Source organism: Chiloscyllium plagiosum, chromosome 33, assembly GCF_004010195.1.
Source record: "Chiloscyllium plagiosum isolate BGI_BamShark_2017 chromosome 33, ASM401019v2, whole genome shotgun sequence".
Taxonomy (NCBI): domain Eukaryota; kingdom Metazoa; phylum Chordata; class Chondrichthyes; order Orectolobiformes; family Hemiscylliidae; genus Chiloscyllium; species Chiloscyllium plagiosum.
The window spans coordinates 9,138,376-9,162,521 of record NC_057742.1 but is presented as its reverse complement, the minus strand read 5'-3'; the positions used below and the strand labels follow the sequence as shown (position 1 = coordinate 9,162,521).

General features: G+C 43.5%; 1 protein-coding gene across 5 annotated transcripts in view; it reads right to left on the bottom strand.

The window, feature by feature from the left end:
- Positions 1 to 24,146, bottom strand: part of tbkbp1 (TBK1 binding protein 1) — a 139,695-nt gene that overhangs the window by 91,737 nt on the left and 23,812 nt on the right. For all 5 annotated transcript variants that reach the window (XM_043674871.1, XM_043674869.1, XM_043674873.1 and 2 more), the window contains 3 exons: positions 16,248 to 16,398; positions 14,654 to 14,859; positions 13,662 to 13,708 (listed from right to left, as the gene is read on the bottom strand). In XM_043674871.1, the coding sequence (XP_043530806.1) occupies positions 13,662 to 13,708; positions 14,654 to 14,859; positions 16,248 to 16,398 (404 nt within the window). The remainder of the gene's footprint in view (positions 1 to 13,661; positions 13,709 to 14,653; positions 14,860 to 16,247; positions 16,399 to 24,146) is intronic.

Here is a 24,146-nt window from a genome sequence, read left to right as displayed (position 1 = left end):
CTGTTATAAACACTTCTTTAGCGGTTCTGGACTAGAAATGCTAACTCTGTTTTTCTCTCTCTCTCGCCACAGACGTTATCCAACCTGTTGAGTTTCTGCCCATGTTCAATTGTTGAAAAGGGTGGCACTGGAAAAGCACAGCAGGTTAGGCAGCATCTTCAGCATCTGCAGTCCTCATTTTCTCCATGTTCAATTGTTACTGATCACACCCAGGGTAGACAGGCAGGAGGCTGGAAGAACACAGCAAGCCAGGCAGCATCAGGAGGTGGAGAAGTTGACGTTTTGGGTGTAGCCCTTCTCCAGGACCCAGGGCAACTACTGTGGAGGGGGCACCAGTAATCCAGAGGAACAGATGGCATCCAACTTGGGATCCTAAACTAATAAGTTGAGAAAAGGAGGAGGCCAATCAACTCCTCAGTTCAGTTGCACCAGTGAGTTCGATCATGGCTGATCTGTGTAAGGTCTGGCAAGCACAGCTGACCACCAATGCTTCACCTCTGCAAGTCTGGGAAGACAGGGTGACAGCTGGCACCCATGTCCAATAAGGACCAGGAGAGGGAGGAAATCAAAGGGTTTGACCATCTCATTCCCAGTCAGCCTTGCTCTCTGCTCCTTGTTCCAACTGGTTCAGCTCCAGCTCAAGAGGGGAACCGTCAAGAATTGAGTCGGTTTTCTGATGCGCGCTGTCACTAAAACGAACCTTGGGCAGGTCTGATAGACACAGTGCCCTCACCACATATACTGCCAGAAATAATATAGCAAGTCATGAGAGGGACAGAAACAAAACGTACTGGAAGACTCAGCAGGTCTGGCAGCATTCTTCAGAAATGTTGGGTCACTGGACGCGAAATGTTAACTGTGCCTTCTCTTCATTGATGCTGCCAGACTTGCTGAGTGTCTCCAGCAATTTCTGTTTTTGATTCAGATTTCCAACCTCCACAGTTCCTTGTTTTGATCATGAGAAAGAGTTGATAGGAGACCATTGGGGGTTCCATGTATGTTGAAGCTACAGAGAGTATTTCACCCATTAGAGATTCCAGCGACGCAGAGATGTGGCTGGTCCATGATAACTGGATTGAATACAAGGTTTAATACCATGATCTAGCACACATTGGCTCCGGTATACAGCATGTCATTTTCAACTATTAAAGAAGCATTTGACAGAAAGTCACAGGCTGACATTTTCTCAATGTGCATTGTCCATATAAATGCAGCAGCAATTGTCAGAGATCAGGAGTTCTGAGGTAAGTAACTCAGAGCATATCTGCCATCTACAAGGCACAAGTCAGGAGTGTGGTGTAATACTCTCCACTTGCCTGGATATCCAACAACATCCTTCAGGGCAACACAATCCAACTGAATGTCTGTTCATCCCACAACCCAGGCATTTACTCCCTCCGCTACTTGCACAATGTGCACCATCTACAGGATGCACTGCAGACACTCGCTAAGCCTTCCTTGATAGTACCTCCCAAACCAGCAACTTCTGCAAACAGCGTCCCATTCATACCACTCACAATCCTGACTTGGAAATATCTCACCACTCCTTCAGTGTCGCTGGGTCAAAGTCCTGGAATTCCCTCTCAAAGAGGACTGTAAGAACACCACAGGGATTACAAGGTATGCAATATCACCTTCTCATGGGCAATTATTGATAGTCTATAAATACATAGCTGTTCAGCAATGTTTATGAAGGAGTAAAAAAACTTCAGCCAATTCCTGTTTGGAATGTGGGAATCATTTCTATCACTCACAGTTGTCTAATTTAAATGAAAAGGAAAGAACATCTTGCATTTATATAGTGCTGTTCACAACCTCAGGCTGCCAGAAATGGCTTTCCTGTCAATGAAATACTTTTGAAGGGTCATCATTGTCAGATAGTGGAACCTCAGCAAGCAATTTGCAAACAGTAGGCTCCCACAAACTAGAATGTGACAACGACCAGATCATTTGTTTAATATTTCTCCCTCAGGATGGTTGCTGAGGGAGAAATATTAAACTGGTCACCAGGAATAACTCTCAACTGAAATCTGTTTGCACACCTGAGGGAGCAAGTGAGGGCTTTAGTTAACATCTCACATCCACCAGTGCAGACTCCTCAGAATAAAACATGAGGTGCATAGATAGGGTAAATAGCCAAGGTCTTTTCCCGAGAGTAGGCGAGTCCAAAACTGGAGAGCATTGGCTTAATGCGAGAAGAGTAAGATTTAAAAGGGAATGAAGGAACAAATGTTTCACACAGAGGATGGAATGAGCTGCCAGGGGTAGTAGTGGAGGCCGGTACAATTACAACATTTAAAAAGCATCTGGATGGGTATATGAATAGGAAGGGTTTAGAGGGATATGGGCCAAATGCTGGCAAATGGGACTAGATTAATTTGGGATATCTGGTCAGAGTGGATGAGTTGGACCGAAGGGTCTGTTTCCATGCTGTACAGCTCCATGACTCTAAGATACAGCTGACCATGATCTCAAAAACTCGCTTTATGGATTACTTAGGGAAAGCTGAAATCTGGTCCTTTTATCATGCATATTGCTTGAAGCAATAAAATCAAAGTACCACCCAGCCACCCAAACTAATGTGCAGAAACTGAAAAACAGCTACATACGTTAGATTTACCATCTACAACAGGATCATCAAACCTTTTCATATGGGCAGCCATGTTTGAATTTTTCTCTCATTCAGCAGGTCAAATTTCATAAAGAAAAGTTTTAACATGAATTTCAGATAAATATCAAAATAATACTCAGCACAATAAATAATTGATGAAAACAGCTATTCTCTTCCCCCTGCCCTTTCACATCTCACCCCATCATCTCAAATGGCACCTGCATGAGGAGGAGGGAGCCTCATCTTTATCCCCAGACTACCTTGACCTGGAGCCTCACACCCACTAACAGGGGCCCCCTCCCTTGCTATCTCACTGCTGCCCGCAGTAGGCCCATAATGTCACTGCTCTTGTCACACTGGCCCCAGGTCCCATGGAGCTACCAACTCGCGCAGCTCGCTGCTCCTCCAATCAGAAACCATTTCTCTCCAGCATTTGCTGCTGATAGGCTCCCTACTGAGAAGTGACCCCCTGATGGGAGGAGTTTCAGTCTTTCATTTGTATATTATTTATTTGGAACACTGATGGTAAATCCCTCCTGGGCTGCCTGCTCATAGAAATCCGGCAGTGCATTCGGCCCATCGCGTCTGCACCAACCCTCCAAAGAGCATTCCACCCAGAGCCACTCCCCACTCTATCCCCTAACCCAATACTGACCACAGCTAATCCACCTTACCTGTACATGCCTGGACTGTTGGAGTGGCCTGGACTATACAGTCTATACAGGGCAACCCCCACATCCGCAGAATCGTTTTACGGTTTACTGCAGCCAGAACATATAGTAGGGAACCTTCTGGAACCAGGGACCCGGGGCTGCCAGGAAGATAAATTTCCCATTTCAATGAATGGGTTAACTCCTATCTGCGATTTCAGGCTTCTGCGGTAGGTTTTAGGAACATATCCCCCCACGGGTATGGGGGGGGCGCGTATACTTGAGTAATAGTCGAATCTTTTTAACTACTTCTTAAGGTTAAATTTATGGGGTCGACTGTTCAATGAATACTACTTCTGAGGGGCCGAAATCCATGCCTGTCAAGATTCATACTGCATCGTTAGCAGAAGCCCAAATGATCTCAAAACGAATAAAGAGAGAAAAATACAATTATGGTAATTTTGCAAACCCGGAGCAGATTACAAGACTGAGAACGGAGCAGAACAGGCCGGAAAGCTGGAGCAGGATGTGATGGCTGGCACACTGACTCATAAACATTGATCAGTTATCCATGAAGAACTAGGGTTGACCTTTACATGAGATATATGGAAAATTCCATGTTTGGCCAAAAATAGCAGGTCGACCTTTACATGAGATCGACCCTTACTCAAGTACATACGGTAAATCATCAACACACATTGTCAGTGCATCCCAGTCTGCCTTCACCATTCTCAAATAGAGCACATGCTGAGTTATTTTTCCAAACTTATTCACAGGATATGCCACGATGGGATTTGAACCCAGGTCCCCAGAACATTACTTGAGTCTCTGAATTAATAGTCTAGCTTTAATACCACTGCCTTTGAGTACAAACAAATAAGCCTCTATGAGTTATTGTTCCACTTCTTAAGTAAAGTGAAACAGTCCAGTTATTTTTAACCTTTTAACAAAGCCATTCAACAAGCTCAAAATTATGCCGACAAACAACCAACAGTTCCTGTCGCTCCCCTAGTCACCGCTTCCTGATTCCACACGTCTTCCCCTGATGCCCTGAACTTTGGTCTCACAATTCAAGGTTTTTCAAAAATTCACAAGGACATACCCGCGTCTGTTGCCCTCTGGCCTGTTTGCGTTTTTGAAAGTGAAGGAGACACTGAGGGCAACTCCTTAACATTCTATGATCTATGATCTAAATTAGCAGACTCTCAACACTCACAACTCCTCCTCCTCCTCCCTGACACCTCTGAAAAAAATGCGTGTTCCTTTCCCTCTGCTGTAAGTTTGACTCCTTCACTCCTTGAGCACTCGACCATTCCAATTAGAGGCAGCTGTGATCAGATTGTCTCTTTTCTTGGTTGTCTTGTTACGAAACTTTGTCACAAGTAACAATCGTTAATCCTGAAACTAGCCACAGGCTTTTTATGTGTCATCTTTGAACTCTTTCCACTGAGTCTCACCGCAAAGCAAGAAAAGCTGGTAGACTTATTAGAGTGCAGAGCTCACTGACCTGAGCTCACAGGCATTTCATTTCAAAGATTTTAGCTACTTGACCTTGAGCAGCAATCCACTCACCACCGTAAACATTGACTCCCTCTGCCACCAACGCACAGTGGCAGCTGTGTGTGCCACCCATAAGGCTTGATTCTCCAAACCTCCTTTGACCAGAATCTTTCAAATCCGTGACTTCTGCCACCTGGGAGGATAAAGGGCCAGCAACAAACAAATGCCACCGCCACACCTACAAGCGGCAAGTGTGGTTGAGGCAGGTTCAATCGAAGCATTCAGGAAGGCATTAGATGGTCATATGAAAGAAGCATTGTGCAGGATTATAGGAAAAAGGCAAGAGTATGGCACTAAACCATGATGCTTATCTGGAGAGGCAGACTTTTTTCATTCATTCGTGGGACAAAGGCTTCACTGGCTGGGCCAGCATTTATTACACATGCTTAATTGGCCTTGAGAAGGTGTTGGTGAGCTGCCTTCTTGAACCTCTGCAGTCCATGTGTTGTTGGGAGACTCACAATGTCCTGAGGGAGGGAATTCCAGGATTTCAATTCAGTGACAGTGAAGGAATGGCAATACACTTCCACATTTATCTTGGAGGGGAATTTGCAGGGTAGCGTTCCCATGTATCTGCTGCCCTTGCTTTTCTAGCTGGAAGTGGTCATGGATTTGGAAAGTGCTTTTGGAAGGGGCCTTGTTGGTTATCTGCAATGCATCTTAGAATTAGAATTAGCTTTATTGTAGACAGTACACACTGCTGCTATTGAGCGTTAGTGGTGGAAGGGGGTGGACATTTGTGGATCTGGAGCCAATCAAATGGACTGTTCTGTCCCTGGATGGTGTCAAGCTTCTTGAGTATTACTGGAGCTGCACCCATCCAGGCAAGTGGGGAGTATTCCATCACACTCCTGTCTTGTGCATTATAGATGATAGACAGAGTTTGGGGAGTCAGGAGTTGAATTACTCGCTGCAGTATTTTTAACCTCTGACTTGCTTTTGTAGACATTGTGTATATACAGTGCAAATACAACAGGCCAAATGGCCTTCTTTTGCATCATTACAATTTGCAACATCCTGCCTTGCAAATGTATTACTGCTCCTTCATTATCTCTGGGCATAAGTCCTGGAGCTCCCTCCCTGACAGCACTGTTGGGTGCATGCAGCAGTTGAAGGTAGTGGCTAAGCAGCAGTGTCTTACGGAACAGTTAAGGACAGGGAATAAGTGCTAGTGAAGCTTACACTTCGCAAGCTATTTGTTTAAAAGAAACTCACCTGTCTCAGAAGCAAGATGAAGAATTGATAGTCCCATGCCTCTAGTCTATCATTCACAGCTGGCAAGCTCCAGGGGCACTACAGGCTGGGACAGTAACAGTAATAGTTTCATGATCCCAGCTCACCCTTTTCCTCCTTCATAGCCAGTTGCTCATGGCTTGCCGTGGGTTTTGCTGGGTTACTTTCAATGGGCAAGATTGGCATGAGCTCTAAATGTACCATGGAGCAGTGAGCCACCACCATCGCCAGTGAGTTTGCAGCTTCCTTGAGGCACCAGGAACTCTGCAGATGCAACACTGACAGAGTGCAGAGACACGGCGTGAAGGATGGGCTTTTGCCAGTCTGAGAAGGAGGACTTGTACATCTTCAGGATGATAGTCTAATTTCCAAAATACTCAAGGAAGACACATCACTGGGAAATGTATAAGGAACCCTATCATGCTTATACCCTTATAAAGGTTAGCGTTGATTGATAAAAACACCTAAAACAATCTTAGAATATCCTATTTGACTCAAGGAGCTGCACTTACTGTTGTAAAGTAAGCTAATTTGAATAAGCAAGAACTCCAGCTTTGATTTTTGGAGCTTTGCATTTTCTATTTTGAACCCTGCAGCATTTACTGTTCCAATCTAGAAGTCTTACATTTTAAGTCAGTAAAATAATTAGCTGTCCACATTAGTTATGATGATTTAGTGGCAAGCATTCACTTAATTCAAAGTTGCTTCATTCAAATTATCTGATAACTCATTCATTTCACACTAACTTCCCACTTTACTGTGTTATTTACAATGCTTCATGCAAATTATTGCATTAATTAAACACAAAAATAATTGATTGTATTTGATGAGTAACCTGTAATGATCTAACAGAACCACAAGGGGACACCATACACTGCAGTTTCACCCCAAGATCAGGTAAATGATCAGAGTACAATATGGCTGGTTCATTTCCAAGGAATTTTCTCTGCTTATCTGTGGACTCTCTCCACCTCTCTAAATCGGGTCACCAAACCTCTAGAGTTGGCCTGAACTCTCCAGAAAGTGGAGGTCAATCTGCTGCCCTGGAGAACAATCACAGGGAGTGCAAAAATGATTGTTTTTTTGGCATTATCTTTGAACATTTCTCTTTACCAGATACAAAAACATTGAAAACAGCTGGGACAGAGATTACTTGGCTGATAGTCAAACATCATTCAATTGGGAAAGCATAGAAATATCAAAAATAGGAGTATTCCATTTGGCTCTTGGGGCTGCTGTGTTATTCAATATGATCATGGCTGACCATCCAATTCAGTACCTGTTCCCATTTTGTCCCAATTATCTTTGATCCCTGTCAGTCCTGAGAACTACGTCCCATTCTTTCTTGAAATATTTTGGTCTCAACCATTTTTTGCAGCTGAGAGCTCCACAAGCTCACCACTTTCCGAATGAAGATATATCTCCTCATCTTGGTCCTGAATGGCTCACCCTGTATCCTTAGACTGCGATTCCTGGTTCTGGACCCATCCCCGCCCCCCCCAACCATTGGGAACATTGTTGCTGTGTTTACTCCGTTTAATCTTGTTAGAATTTCACAATTTCGATGAGAACCCCTTCCCCCCACATCTAAACCCCAATGAATATAGACCTACCCAATCCAGCGTCTCTCCATATATCAGTGCTATCATCTCAGGAATCAGTCTGATATACCTTCACTGCGCTCCCTCCATCTCCAGAACATCGTTCCTCGAATAAGGAGACCAAGACTGCACACAATATGCCATACGTGGCCTCACCAAGGCCCTATACAATTGCAGCAAAACATCTCTGCTCATGTACTCGAATTATCTCGCTCTGAAGGCCAACATATCCTTTGCCGTCTTCACTGCCTGCTGCACTTGTATGGTCACTTTCTACTTTCGAGCTGGAGTAGGAAGGCAGTGCACCAAAAGGATGGAAGTATTGGTCAACTTTAAGATAAAAACATAGAAAATCGGAGCAGGAGTAGGCCATTCAGCCCCTTGAGCATGCTGTACCATCCAATATGATCATGGCTGATTATCCAAATCAGTACCTGTTCCTGCTTTTTCCCCCATGCCCTTTGATCCCTTTAGCCAAAAGAACTATGTCTAGCTCCTTCTTGAAAACATTCAGTGTTTCGATCTGAACCGCTTTCTGTGGCTGAGATGTCCACAGGCTCATGACTCTCTCAGTGAGAGTGGAGACTGGCAAGTAGATAATTGGCTGAGGAGTGGAGGCAAGTCATGTGATGAAACCTCCAGGAATAGATGTAGTCACGTTAGGCCACACTTGCTGTAAAATTGGTAGCCAAACAGTTTACATCTCCTCCTGGACCATGACCCACCACTCAACACCAGGCTATCGTGTCTACAATGGTCACTCGTCTCAATTCGTCTGGTGATCTCCCTCCTGACTGCTTCTGAGGTCATTGTCCCTTAACCCTGCACAACTCGCTTCTACCTCCTTCCAAAACCCACAAACAGGACTAACCGGGCAGACCCATTGTTTCTGCCTGTTCCTGCCCCCACGGAATTCATCTCTTCCGTGATGGTTTTTTTCCCCATTGTCATGGTACATCCGTGATTCATCTGATGCTTTACGTCAGTTTCAGAATTTCCAGTTCATGGGCTCCAACCAACTCCACTTTACCATGGACATGCAATCCCTTTACATCCCTCCCTCATTAGGACGATGTTGGGGCTCTCCACGTCTTCCTGGATCTAAGGCCCGAACAGACCCTACCCACCACCATCCTTCTGCGCCTGACTGAGCGCATCCTGACTTTGAACAACTTCTCCTTTAACTCCTCCCATTTTCTCTTCAGGTCAGAGAGGTAGCTATGGGTACCAAAAGGGGCCCCAGCTATGCCTGTTTCATTGGAATATATGGAACATTCCTTGCTCCAGCTCGACTCCAGCCCCCAATTCTTCCTCCACTACATTGATGATATCATCAGTGCTGCTTCCCACTTTTATCCGGAATTGGAAATATTTATCGATTTCACTTCCAATTTCCACCCAGTTTCACCTTCACTCAGTCCATTTCTGGCTCCGCCCTTCCCTTCCATTTCAGATCATCAGTGCTGCTTCCCACTTTTATCCGGAATTGGAAATATTTATCGATTTCACTTCCAATTTCCACCCAGTTCTCACTTTCACTCAGTCCATTTCTGGCTCCGCCCTTCCCTTCCATTTCAGAGAGTAGGCTGACCACTAACATTCAATCCAAATCCACTGGTTCCCACAGTTACTTGGCCTATACATCCTCACACCCTGCTTCCTGTAAAGACTCAGTTCCATTCTCCCAGTCCCTCCGTCTCTGTCAGATCTTTCCCCCAGCTTTTACAAGGGGGCGACCAAAATGTCTACATCTTCCTCAACCGAGGTTTCCGTAACACAGTGTTCGACAGGGTTCTTGATGGATTGTGACCTCCCCTGTCCTTCTTCCTGGTATCGCAGCTCAGCGCAGCTGTGGCTGTGTGCTTCCTCGAGTTGAATACAGACTCCAATCAGAACCTTGTTGCCAATGGGCCATAAGACCATAAGCCATAGGCACAGAAGTTAGGCCATTCAGCCCATCAGGTCTGCTCCGCCATTCGGCTGATAAATTTCTCATCCCCATTTTCCTGCCTTCTCCCCGTAACCCTTGGTCTCCTTGACAATCAAGAACCTATCTGTATCCATCTTCAATATACTCAGGGCCCTGGCCTCCACAGCCTTCTGTGGCAGTGAATTCCATGGATTCACCACTTGCTGGCTGAAGAAGTATCACCTCATCCCTCCTCTGCACAATCAAGCTAAAACACAAAATCTAAATGATTTGCATGTGCCCCTTGCCTTCCTGTATCGGTGATTATGGTGTTAAATTTTAACCAAAACAATTGTGGGGATTGTTGGATCAACATTGGTTTTTGGTGCTGAAATTTGCTTGGACATGTCCCTCAGGGAATCTGACCAGTCAGTCTTAGCAGTCGTGGAATCATAGAATCCCTACAGTGTGGAAACAGGCCATTCAGCCCATTGAATCTGCACCAACCCTCTGAAGAGCATCCCACTCACACCTCTCCCTAACCCCATAACCCTGCATTTCCCATTGCTAACCCAATTAGCCTACACATCCCTGGGCACTATGGGAAATTTAGCATGGCCAATCCTCCCGTAACCTGCACATCTTTGGACTGAGGAAGGAATCCTGTGGGAGTTTCCTGCCCAATTGGGTCTCCCATCGCACAAAGTTGTATACATAAAATTTCACTCTTCTGTTCATCAAGCTGCTTGTTATTGTACTCTTTTGGAATACATCATACAATTCTAGTCTTCACACCAAGCAAAATATAGAGGGACTGCAGATGGCATTAAAAATACCAGGACATTAGCAGAATTGAGAGACCTTCAGAAAAGCCTGGGCAGAGTCATAGCATCATACAGCACAGAAAGAGACCCTTTGGTAGTTTTATCTGGGAAAGAAAAGATGGGTGGATTATCTAATAGAAGTCTGAACAATTCTGAAAGGGTTTGACAGAACAAGCACAGAGGAGATCAGAATGAGGAGTGATAAGTATATCAGGAAGTCATTGATAAATCTAATATGGAATTCAAGAGGAGTCTCTTTACATGGAGATTGGTGAAAATATGCAAGTCGCTACCACGAGGTGTGGTACGCAGAATAAGGGAAAGCTTGATGAGCACATGAAAGCAATAAAGACATGCTGATTGGGTGGAATAAAGCAGAGTTCCCGGGTACCCCTCCAGACTGTTGCAGAGATGTGAAGCAATAGAGATTTGGAGTGGGTGGTTGCTGATGAGTTCATCCCTGAGAACATTTTGCTCCAATGAGTGAGCACTGCAGGGAATATTAATGACAGGCAATCTGCGTCATCACAGTGGGGTTCCAAACAGGTTTTTTCACACTGACTGCTATTCCCCCAGTCCTTCCTCGTACAGCTATCTGTGGAGTGTCATCCATGTGTTCTCACTCACTGCCCAGGGATAAGGGGGCAGGGGGTGAGAGGTGGAATGCCATTTGGGTATGGGCAGACCACTCCCACCCTTTTACATAAGAACTCATTGCCACAGAAGGCTGTAGAGACCAAGTCATAGAATCATGGAGCCATTGAGCCACACAAACCCTTCAGTCCAAACCATCCATGTCAACCAGGATTTCCTAACTAAACTAATCCCATTTGTCTGTGCTTGGCCCATAGCCTCCTAAACCTTTTCTACTCATGTACTTGTCCAAATGTCTTTTAAAGTTTGTAACTGTACCTGAGTCTACCACTTCTTCTAGCAGTTCAATCCATATACAGTACATACCACCATCTGTGTGAAAACGTCGCCCTTCATTGAGTGTCTTTAAGACAGATCGATTCATGATTTGTAAGGGGATTAAGGGTTACGTGGAGAAGGCAGGAGAATGGAGTTGTCAAACACATCAGCCTTGATTGAATGGCAGAGTGTGGACTCAATGGTCTGAATGGCCTAAATTTGCTCCTATACCTGATGGTCTAACTAGCAGCAGGAGTATGCCCCAGAAACCTGCTTGGTCATTTAATACAATCATGGCTGATCATGTGTCGAGAGTGTGGTGCTGGAAAGGCACAGCAGGTCAGGCAGCATCTGAGGAGGAGGAGAATCGATATTTCGGGCATAAGCCCTTCCTGATAAAGGGCTTTTATCCTAAACGTCGAGTCTCTTGCTCCTCAGATGCTGCCTGACCTGCTGTGCCTTTCAAGCACGACACTCTCAACTCTGATCTCCAGCATCTGCAGTCCTCACTTTCTCCTCCTGATCTCATCTCACCATCAGTTCCATTTCTCTGCCCATTCTCCCTAACTCTTTAAGCTGTTATTAATTTTAAAATCTCCCCTTATATTTATTCAATATCCACTGCACTCTGGGGTAGTGAATCCCACACATTCACAACACTGAGAGAAATGATTCCTCCTTACCCCTGTTTTCAATCTGCTACCCATTAGCCCAAAACCATGACTTCTCATTCTAGATCGCCCCACAAGGAAAACATCTGCTTTCCATCTATTTTGTCAATCCTTTTTATCATCTTGTATCATCTCAATTACATCTCCTTTCATTCTTCTAAATCCTAGTAAATATAGATCTAAACTGCTCACTCTTTCCTCACAAAACAAATATTACATCTCTGGAATTAAACTAATGAACCTTCTCTGGACTTCCTCTGATGCAATTATATCCTTCCTCAAGTAAAGGGACCAGAGCTGTACGCAATACTCTTAATCCAGGAGTAACACCCTCTGTCTTGTTTATCACCTCAAGTACTTCCAGTTTAAATGAATTCTTATGTGGGTGGAAGATTATTCAATGATAAGTGTACAGTCTAAGAGAAAAGGCCAAGCGTTTCATCGAAATACCTTTCTGAGTCTATATGAACTTGTATTTACATTGAAATGTATTCTGATGGTTAAGGTGGCCATCAATGGCTGTTGACATGGTGTGTAGTCTCCAGACTTATTTTGGTTATTATATTGCTGCTGGTTAGATTTGGGCATTGGGCAAGGACAGGCTTGAATAATTGAACTAAAGTTGCCTGCACTTGAATCAGGTAAGAATACAATAAAAACAGCTGGGGAACAATGCTCAATGGCCATCAATGGGACATACATATGTGGACTAGGATTCAATGGGGCAGTTTTTTATGGCAATGGATTAGTAGCCCACAATATTGTGAGAGTTCAAATCCTACCATGTGGTTTAAAAATAGTGAAACTTATCAGTCTGGCTTCTGGAAAAAGTGATTATAATTCTTGTTGTATTGTCATAAGAACCCAATTTGTTCCCTTTTGGGAAAAAACACTGCCATTCTTTCTCAATCTCACCTTTATGTAAATCCAGTCCCACACCAATGTGGTTGCTGTGAACTAATGATTTACTTGAATGCATATGAAGGCAAACACTAGAGCTTTTGTGGTGCAATGGTGTATTTCTACCTCTAAGCCAGGAGGCCTGGATTCAAGTACCAACTACTCCAGAGATGGGTCATACAACCTCTGATTAGGTTGATTAAGTTTTTCTACAATGAGAAACTTAATGAAACTCTGGTGAGCTAAATATATACCTGTAATGACTGATTCTTCAAATAAGTGTGAGACTGAATAAAGATTGGCTCCAGTTCCATTCTTCTCCAAATGCTGTCTGACTTGTAACATTAATTTCCGACTGAAGGGACTCTAAAAAAGCAGCTGTATCAAATCGCTGATAACCAGGGCTGGGGTAACAAATGTCAGAGAATTTGCTTGCCCAAGAATTAATTGAAAATAAAATATGGACATTGACCCAATTGTTACCTTTTACACAGGTGTCATTCCCCCACCGTGGTTATGAACAGTTTGGGCTGTGATGTCCCTCTAGTTTAATATATCCCCCCGTGACTTATTGCCAAGGTGAATACATGAGACACCAGGCAGTCCTACACCTCTGTAAAGTCATGGGTTCAAGACCCATTCCATGGACAACAAATGCTAGCATTGACAACAGCAGTCACCTCCCAAGTACGAATAAAGAAAGGACATGAGAGAGGCAAAATTACATTAACTAAGAAGAGCAGAGCAGAAAGGAAAAGTACCAATGGAGGCACTCTGATTAAACACTTACTGTTCTTCTTCTGTGTTCTTTATCCACTCCATGTCATGGCTTGGCTCCTGTGGCAGGGAGGAGGGATGGAGAGACGATGAAGATTTAAACAAAAACAAAGGAAGAAAATAATCAGATCAACTTATCAGTGTTCCCTTGATCTGGTTCAATTTCTGCTAGGGTCAATCATGACAGGGGGTTCCAGGTAAGATTCAGTGCTGCTCCTCTTTAAACCACTGCCTGTTGTGTGAATCCATGAGAAGTTCATCCACTGCTGCAGTTACACAGTCTCAGCACTTTGTAAAAGGACATCTTCATCACTGAGTTCATTAACTTTAAAACTTGAATGCTGATTGTATGTGCATTGAACATGGGAGAAAGGTTAAGTGCAACAACAGAATGCAACATACGGACAATTTTTTAAGTTGAAGCCACTCTATATTATGTCCACTTCAGTGCATTACAAACTGTTTTAAAAATATCAATGACCATATTTATAATGGCTATATAAGCTTCATGCTTTGTGCTATTGGCTTTATAAACTTTGTGCTAATAACATTGTGCTTTCACAGCACTCTTGCCAAATGGGGAACCATTCAGTTATTGGACCCTTCTGGTGCCTCAAATGCACATATATATTGTTGTGTATAAGTAAAAGATGCCTTTGGTTCATTTGTAGGATAGAGTCAATCTATCTATCTAGTGCTTGCTAGTTTCCTCATATGTTACTGTACAGAACCAAAATGCATTTGTGACAACCATATATTTCTGATGACATTTTTAAGGATAAAGTATTTCTTGAAATAAGAAAAACTGTCTATCAGTGAGAAGGTTCTGCAAACCCAAGGTGCTGACACCATCTGCATTGTTAGCTTTCCCCAGTATGTCTGGGCTTTAAACCTATTGTAACTCCACCCTTAAAATATCTGGTCTGTGTGACTGAGTTCTTCAAATGAGAGAGCCTCTCAGCTCAACTTTCTTGAAACAAAAGATGCCTGCTCTTCCTCACTAACCTGTGCACAACTCTCCTGTAGACTCTGCTGGCTCAGCTGAGACTGTAAGCGGTCGCACTCCTCTTTGTACTGTCTTTCCCGCCACTGGCAACCGTGCAGCTTCCTCTGGAGTTCGTCCACCTTCTCCTGCAACCTCTGAACTTCCAGCTCATTGAGCTGGGGATCGACCACCCTGCAGTTCTGCTGGTGTCTGGGACTCTCCAGCCCTGCAATGTAACACAATGATCAGATTCAATGCACAGCATTGGGACGAAACCAACCAGTCAATCATTCAAATTGTGAAGAAGTTAAGCGACATGTGGATTTTCTAAAACGTATTAATTATTTGGGCTATACATTGATCTTAAAAGTTACATAGGAACAGGAGTAGGCCATTCAGCTCCTCTAGTCTGTTCCACCATTCAATTAGGTCATGGTTGATCTGTGGGCTGACTCCATATACCTGCCTTTGGCCCACATCCCTTAATACCTCTGCTTAACAAAAAAACTATCTGTCTCATATTTAGAACGAACAACTGAAAATCTTAAACTCTAATGTTAACTATGTTAACTCTATTTCTCTATCTGTAGAGGTATTGCTGAGGGTTTCTTCCAACTTCTGTTTTTATCTCAGATAATTTCTTAAAAGAAAGAAGAAAGCAGAGGTGCAGGGTAATGAAAGGCAAGTAATAATCAAAATAAAACAGGAAGGGGCAGAAAATAAATGCAGAAAAATACAGCAGAAATTAGAACCAGGTAAGTAATTACGGTGAAAAGGTTAAAGCTTAAGCCTCCTTATATGAATGCACACATCTTTTTTACCAAGATAGATGAGTTGATGGTACAAATTGTGAGAAATAAATATGGTTTGATAGCTATTACAAAGACGTAATTGCATGGTGATCAAGACTAGGAACTCAATATTCAGGGTATTCAATATTCCAGAAGGATAGGCAAAAGGGAAAAGGAAATGGGATAGTTCTATTAATCATAGAATCACTACAGTGTGGAAGCAGGCCACTCAGTCCACTGAGTCCACGCCGACCCTCCAAAGTGCATCCCACCCAGTCCTTGTAACCTTGCATTTCCCGTGGCTAGTTCACCAAGCCTGCACATCCCTGGACATCTTTAAAGTATGTCACTTACTAGAGAACACTGCGTCATTTGCATGTCATGAAGAATTTTTTTTTACATGCAAGTCTTTCTTTAGCTACTCTCTGTTACAGTTAGTTCCACATTCTCAATACTCTCTGGGTCCTGGGCTTTCTTCTGAATTCCTGATTGGATTATTTTTCTGGTGAGTTTTACGTTGATGGATTCTAGTTATCCTCTTCCTCAGTGACAAACTCTCTCTATGTGTATTTTATCAAAAACATTCCTAATTTTAAAAACCTTCATTAGGTCACCCTTCCACCTTCTCCTAAAAAAAATGAGAACTTCTTCTTTATCCTTCAGAAACACTCAATCTTTGCCACCAGTGGTTTACTGCATCTTATATTTGGCTGCTCTTCAATACGTATTGTGCCTGAAGTCTGCCTGTCCTATTCTCTGGAACCCACTGTTGCTTTAGCTACAAGGTAAGGCCTCTGTGAACAGATGGATAATGACACAATACCGTAAGGACTTCTACGTGTTGGGCTCAGCTGGATAATTTGTTCATTTTTTGCCTGGAGCTGATCGTTGAGTATCTGAACTGAACTGTCCCTCAGCCTCAGAGCTTGCTCCAAGCTCTGAATCGTGGAGATGTGATCCTCGGCCAGCACCGTCTAGTGGAGAGAAAAATAAAGTCACAGATTAGAGGCAGGGAGCATCAGCTTCCTGGATGAGAGAAGGTCTCATGGAGTTGTGGGTCGAGTCCCTACCTGTGAACCAGGTTCAAATCCCACGACAGACACCTGCTGGCTACCAAGATGTACCAATAGTGTGGTCAAACAAACTAATTATTAAGTAACAAATGCTTCAAATCCTTCTAATCTGCCTGTGTCAGGCAAGTAGAGCAGGAGAGACAACTGATTAGACATGCTTCACGTGGAGTGCTGCTCCTCAGGCTAGTCATTACTCTGAGGAAAACATGCTGAAGAAAATAGACATGAGCATGATTTGCTTTCTTTATTCTTCCATGGGATGTAATGTCACAGGCAAGGCCAGCACATTCTGCTCATTTATCTTGTAACAAGCAGCTTTCTCAGCCATTTCAGAGGGTGGTTAAGCACCAACCACTTCATTGCCATTTGAAGTCATATGTAGGCCAGGCTAGGTAAGGAGGGCAGATTTCCTTCCTTAAAGGACATTATAAACCGGATGAGCTTTTTTTTAAAAAGACGATGGTCACTTCTGGCATTTCATTCCAGAATGATTAATTGAATTGAAATTACACCAGTGGTGAGACTTGAACCAGCGTTGTCAAAGCATTTGTATAGGTTTCTTGATTATCCACGTCTTCCTCACATTTGCCTCATTCCACAAATCATGGGAAGTCTTCTAAATCTCAGTCTTCCCCATTGAATGGATTGAGGGCTGTTTTATTTATTTTTGTAGAATTCCTATAGTACAGAAAGAGACCATTCAGCCCATCAAAGCTGCAACAACCCTCCAATAGTATCCCACCCAGACCTATACCTAATCCCCATAAACCCCACATCTACCATGGCTAATCCACCTAACCTGTACATCCTTAGTCGCTACGGACAATTTAGCATGGCCAACTGACCTTTTTATTATTATGGGCTTGGACATCACTGGCTGACCAGTATTTTATTGCCCATCCCTAGTTGCCCTTTAGAAGGTGGTTGTGAGCTGCCTTCTTGAACTGTCGACCTGCAATGCCATTACAGAGGGAATCCAGACTTTTGACCCAGCAACAGTGAAGGGATGGCAATATACTTCCAAGTCAGGATGGTGAGTGGCTAAGAGGGGAACATGCAAGTGGTGGCGTCACTGTCTCCATATATCTGCTGCCCTTGTCATAGCATCCCACCCAGACCTATACCTAATCCCCATAAGCCCCACATCTACCATGACTAATCCACCTAACCTGTACATCCTTAGTCATAGAGTCACAGGCATATACAGCACGGAAACAGACCCTTCGGTCCAAATCGTCCATGTCGACCAGATATCCCAACCCAATCTAGTCCCACCTGCCCGCACCTGGACCATATCCCTCCAAACCCTTCCTATTCATATATCCATCCAGATACCTTTTAAATGTTGCAATTGTATCAGCCTCCATCACTTCCTCTGGCAGCACATTCCATACACGTACCACCCTCTGTGTGAAAAAGTTGCCCCTTAGGTCTCTTTCTTTCCCTTCTCACCCTAAACGTATGCCCTCTCGTTCTGGACTCCCCCACCCCAGGGAAAAGACTTTGTCTATTTATCTTATCCATGTCCCTCATGATTTTATAAACCTCTATAGAGTCACCCCTCAGCCTCCAACGCTCCAGGGAAAACAGCCCCAGCCTATTCAACCTCTCCCTAAAACTCAAATCCTCCAACCCTGGCAACATCCTTGTAAATCTTTCTGAACCCTTTCAAGTTTCACAACATCTTTCCGATAGGAAGGAGACCAGAATTGCACGCAATATTCCAACAGTGGCCTAACCAATGTCCTGTACAGCCGCAACATGACCTCCCAACTCCTGTACTCAATACTCTGACCAATAAAGGAAAACATACCAAACGCCTTCTTCACTGTCCTATCTACCTGCGACTCCACTTTCAAGGACATATGAAGCTGCACTCCAAGGTCTCTTTGTTCAGCAACACTCCCAGGACCTTACCATTTTGTGTGAAAGTCTTGCTAAGATTTGCTTTCCCAAAATGCAGCATTTTATATTTATCCAAATTAAACTCCATCTGCCACTTCTCAACCCCTTGGCCCATCTGATCAAGATCCTACGTAATTTGAGGTAACTTCTTCTTCGCTGTCCACTACACCTCTAATTTTGGTGTCATCTGCAAACTTATTAACTATACCTCATGCTCACATCCAAATCATTTACATATCTATATCCATGTGGCACTGGTCATAGGCCTCCAGTCTGAAAAACAACCCTCCACCACCACCCTCTGTCTTCTACCTTTGAGCCAGTTCTGTATCCAAATAGCGAGTTCTCCCTGTATTACATGAGATCTAACCTTGCTCACCTGTCTCCCATGGGGAACTTTGTCAAACACCTTACTGAAATCCATATAGATCACATCTACCACTCTGCCCTCATCAATCCTATTTGTTACTTCTTCAAAAAACTCAATCAAGCTTGTGAGACATGATTTCCCACATACAAAGTCATGTTGACTATCCCTTATCAGTCCTTGCCTTTCCAAATACATGTGCATCCTGTCCCTCAGGATTCCCTCCAACAACTTGCCCACCACCAACATCAGGCTCCCTGGTCTATAGCTCCCTGGCTTGTCCTTACCATCCTTTAACAGTGGCATCACGTTAGCCAACTCCCAGTCATCCGGCACTTCACCTGTGACCATCAATGATACAAATATCGCAGTAAGAGATAAAATGAAGGCAGATGAACTCAGGACATGGTTAGGAACATGGGACTGGGATATCATAGCAACTACAGAATATGGCTCAGGGAGGGACATGACTGGCAGCTTAATGTCCTAAAGTGCTGTCTAAGGATTGTTGGTGAATTTCTAACAAGTTTAGACTGTGGGAGGAAGCTGGAGCATCCGGTGGAAACTCAGGCAGACATGGGGAGAACATGCAACTCCACACTGGTAGTCACTCAATGCTGGAATCGAACCTGAGTCCTTGGCACTGTGAAGCAGCAGTGCTAACAACTGAGCCACCGGGTTAATCTGACTTTTCCCACACACTGTGCTCATCTAGTGAAGGCATTCAGTCTTACAGAGTTCATTTAATTGGTACTGGCCCTCTTTCAAGATCCTTTTCTCAGGGACTATCCTTCCTGTGTTTTTTAAAAATTCATTCTTGCTGTACAAGGCCAAACTTTATCGCACATCACTAACTGTTCTTGAAATTCTAAGCAATGGATCTACTCCTAAAATTTCTTCACCCAGATGAGTTTGTGGAATGGTTGAGGCCAAAATATCTGTGTCGTCAAGAAGGAGGTATAGAATCATAGAATCCCTAAAATTAAGGCAGGTGTACAAGGTTGAAAGATACAGGGTCTGGCAGTGTAAGGAGGAACTTTATGATGAAGCAAATGATAATGATAAGACCAGAAAGCAATAAGAAAAAGGAGCAGGAGAAGGCCATTTGGCTCCTTGAGCCTATTATGCCATTTAATAGTATCATGATTGGTCCTGGATCTGGAACCTGCTGCCTGTGAGGGTGCTAGATTCGAACACAGTTGGTGATTTCAAAAGGAATTTGGATGACACTCGAGAGCAATATGGGGATAGAACATGGAAATGGAACTGACTGGATTGTTCTGCAGAGAGCTGGAATGGTCTTGATCAGCCTTATTATGTACCATAAAGACTACACAACTCTAATTTGTAAGACAATAGCTGATTGATGTTTTTCATGTTGTCACTGCACTGTAAAGGGACAGTGCTCTGGGAGGTTGCTGCTCTCGGAATGGAGAATTTCCAGTTCAGGTGTACGAGTCAAATCCCCTGTAACTAAACCACCTTGTAGAAGCATCCAGTTGTTGTTCTGTGCTTTTCCATCACACACCACCTCTAATTGAGATTGCCAAATTACTGGTGAATCAGCACTTTTTTTGGATGAAGATTTGGAAAGCAATTGAGGAATGCAGATGTTTCACAGAGAGTCATTCAGATGTGCAGACCAAGGAGATGGCATTATTACAGGTGTTGCCTTTCAAATAAACTGTTAAGCTGCAGGTCCATCTACCTCATCAGGTGATGGAAAAGATCCAATAGCTCAATTTTGAAGAGCTGGGGTTTATCCCTAGTGTCTAACCTCTGGTTAAAATCAATGAAAAAACACAATTATCTCACCACTTATGCATCTCACTCTGTGGGATCTTGCTATGTGCAAACTGGCTGCTGAGTTTCTTGCATTATAATAATGATTATATTTCAAAACTACTTCCTCGGCTTTGGATGTCTGTGCTCATGAAGAGTGCCATATAAATCCAAGTCCATTCTATTTCTGAAGAAACTCCATTCTAGTTCTGGAGATGGGTCACTGGACCCAAAATATTAACTCTGCTTTCTCTGCACAGATGTTGACAGACCTGCTGAGTTTTTTCCAGCAATTTCTGTATTTGTTTCTGATTTTTAGCATCCACAGTTCTTTGGACATTTTGTTTTCCATTTTATTTCTTCCTTCTCAATGTACTGATCTGTTTATAATCCCCAGGAAAGTAAATACTATCAAGTGCTCTGTTATCTCTTTAGAGGTATGCTCATATTATAACCCCTGTCATATTTTCTCATTGTAATATCTCTCAATCTGATAGCACCATAGGCCCAACTAAACAGGGCTCTTTATAGCATAGCCCAGTGTAATCAGCTGCAATATTCATTCAGTCTTACTTCTTACTGCTGAATTGTACAGTTAGGCACAAATATGCTTATCAGGATTGAAAACCCTATTTCCCACCTGGTCCGGTCCAGAATAGAAGCCTCCTGAATTGTCCAGGACAGGGATCTCCCCAGCTGAAACAGTCTAGTCCAGGACAGGATGTAAAGTTTCTGAAGAATGTTGCATTGTTGTCATTTCAATAAACATGTTTTGTTCATATTCATTCACAGGATGTGGGTTTGCAGGCAAAGTCATGATTTAGTGTCTACCCATCATTGTCCTTAACAGAGAACAGGATGCTAGATGAGTGAGGGCTCCAAGTGTCAGGTTTTTGAGGAGTTGGATGTCAGTTGGGTAATGGGGTCGGGTACCAGGTGGGTGAGGCATTGAGTACTATGTGGGCAATGGAGTAGGCTGCCAGGTGGATGAGGGGTTGGGTGCTATGTAGGTAATGGGGTAGCATGCCAGGTTAGTAAGACATTGGGTGCCTGTTTGGTAATGGGGTAAAATGCCAGGTGAGTAATGGGGCAATGTGTCAGGTGGATGATCATTTGGGTGCTATGTGGGTAATGGGGCAATATATCAAAAAGTGTGGAGCTGAAAAATTGCCATTCCTGATGAAAGGTTTATGCACAAAACTTCAACTTTCCTGCTCCTCAGATGATGTCTGACCTGCTGCGCTTTTCCAGTGTCTCACTTTTCATCTCTGACTCTCCAGCACCTGCAGTCCTCACTTTATCTTAATGGGATAATATGCCAAGTGGATGAGGAGTCAGGTGCCAGATGGATGAGGGGTTGGGTGCTGTGGATAATGGGGTAGGGTGACAGGTGGGCAATGGGTTAAAATGCCAGGGTAGGGTGCCAGCTGGTTAATGGGACAGAATGTCAGGTGTATGAGCAATTGGGTGCTATGTGGGTAATGGGGTGATATGCCAGGTGGATGAGGAGTTAGGGATCAGGTGGTAAGGTGACAGTTAGGTGGTTAAGTATACTGGGTAGGTCAGGTGCAGAGGTCAGGTTGGAGCGGGGTGTTGTGACCGATGAGCTGTCAGGGTGGACCTGGCCTGTGGGGTGATTTAGGGGATTAGATTTGGGATTGGTGATGCAGGGCTGAGTACCTTGCTGTGTACAAGTGAGCTACTGCTTTTGTTCATTACAGCAGTGACTACACTTGGAAAAAGTCAAAAATCACACAACCAGGCTATAGTTCATTAGGTTTATTTGAAAACTCCAGCTTTCGGAGCCCTAATCCTTCTTCAAGTAGATAGTGAGAGAGGATATATCGGACACAGAATTTATAAGTAAAAGATCAAACTTATTATAAACTTACTTATAAGTTCTGTTCCAATGTATTCTCTCTCACTAGCTATCTGAAGAAGGAACGGGCACTCCAAAAGCTTGTGATTTCAAGTAAGCCTATCGGACTATAACCCAGTATCATGTGATTTTTACTTTGTCCTCCCCAGTCCAATACCTGCACTACACTTGGAAAGTAATTCTTCGACCGTAAAACACTTTGGGATGCCATGAAAGTCTTTCTGTTTCCCCAGTTATGAAAACTGATTTGGAGATGCCGGTGTTGGACTGGGGTGTACAAAGTTAAAAATCACACAACACCAGGTTATAGTCCAGCAGATTTAATTGGAAGCACAATAGCTTTCGGAGCGATGCTCCTTCATCAGGTGATTGTGGAGGGCTCGATCGTAACACAGAATTTATAGCTATCGAGCCCTCCACAATCACCTGATGAGGGAGTGTCGCTCCGAAAGCTAGTGTGCTTCCAATTAAACCTATTGGACTATAACCTGGTGTTGTGTGATTTTTAACTATGAAAACTGAAGGCTGAGACTTTCACCAATGTTGACTATTGCAGGGAAAATGTCCCTTTCATGAAATCAAAGTTGGATCTCTAAAATACAAAAGATACTGCATGTTTCATGACCACAGACATCTTGAAGTGCTTGACAGCCAATAGGTTCCTTTTTGAGGTATGCTTGCTGTGGTTACATAGAAGATGCAAGCAGCTAAATTGCACTCAGTAAAATCTCACAGTCAAAAATGTGATAATGACCAGCTAATCTGTATTGTTTGTTGTTGTGTGTTGTTGATTGAAAGATAAGTTTCAGCCAGGTTACCAGGGATAACAACCATGATCAAATGGCGGAGCAGGCTCGATGGGCCAAATGGTCCAATTTCTGCTCCTATGGTCTTATGGATAGCTTCTCTACTCTGAAATGGTGCTATTAAATCTGAGTAGGCAGATGGAGCCTATGTTTCAGATCCAATCCAAAAGACAGCACCTCAGAGAGTTGAGTGCTCCTCAGTACTGCACTGTTGTGATTATTGGACTCAAGCCCTGGAGTGGAACCTGAACCCAGAACCTTGAGATTCATAATGCGCTACCAACTGGCCCACTGCTGAAATGAAGTCAAGTTTGCCTTACTGAGTGTTGGTTATATATCAGAAGCTGCAACCCTTTTAGTTCCCATTGTCTCCATTTTTAGCATTCTCTTTGCACCATATGCTGTGCAGTCTCAAAGGAAATCACTGCTGGAAGCTATAGCTAGCGCAGTGGCACACATGCACAGAATCCTTAATACAGAAGTTTGACCAACTGGCCTAATTCAAAGCTATAACATGGCAAAAATAATCACTTTGTTGTGAGGAGCATAGAACTGGAGATGTACCTATTCCTGCAAAATTCCTGTTCCATTGCCTCAGGGTTGTGTGCAGTTACTCTGATAGAGAACATTCATAAACCTTGAGACTTAATCTTTAAAGCAGGTTAGTTTAATGTCCCAGTCTGCTCTGGGTTCACTAGATATATGCTTGAAGCTTTGAAGCAATTGGCCCAAAATCTGTCCCTCATCAGCTGCTAAAATAGAATGAGGATGGAAAAATAAAATTCTCATGTGCACTTCCACTATGGATGTTAGCCAAAATGAAAAACTAGATACGGTTGAAATTAATTTCATTTCAAAATGATGAAATGTTCAGCGATATTAATCTGCTGCATCTTCCATGTCATCAGAT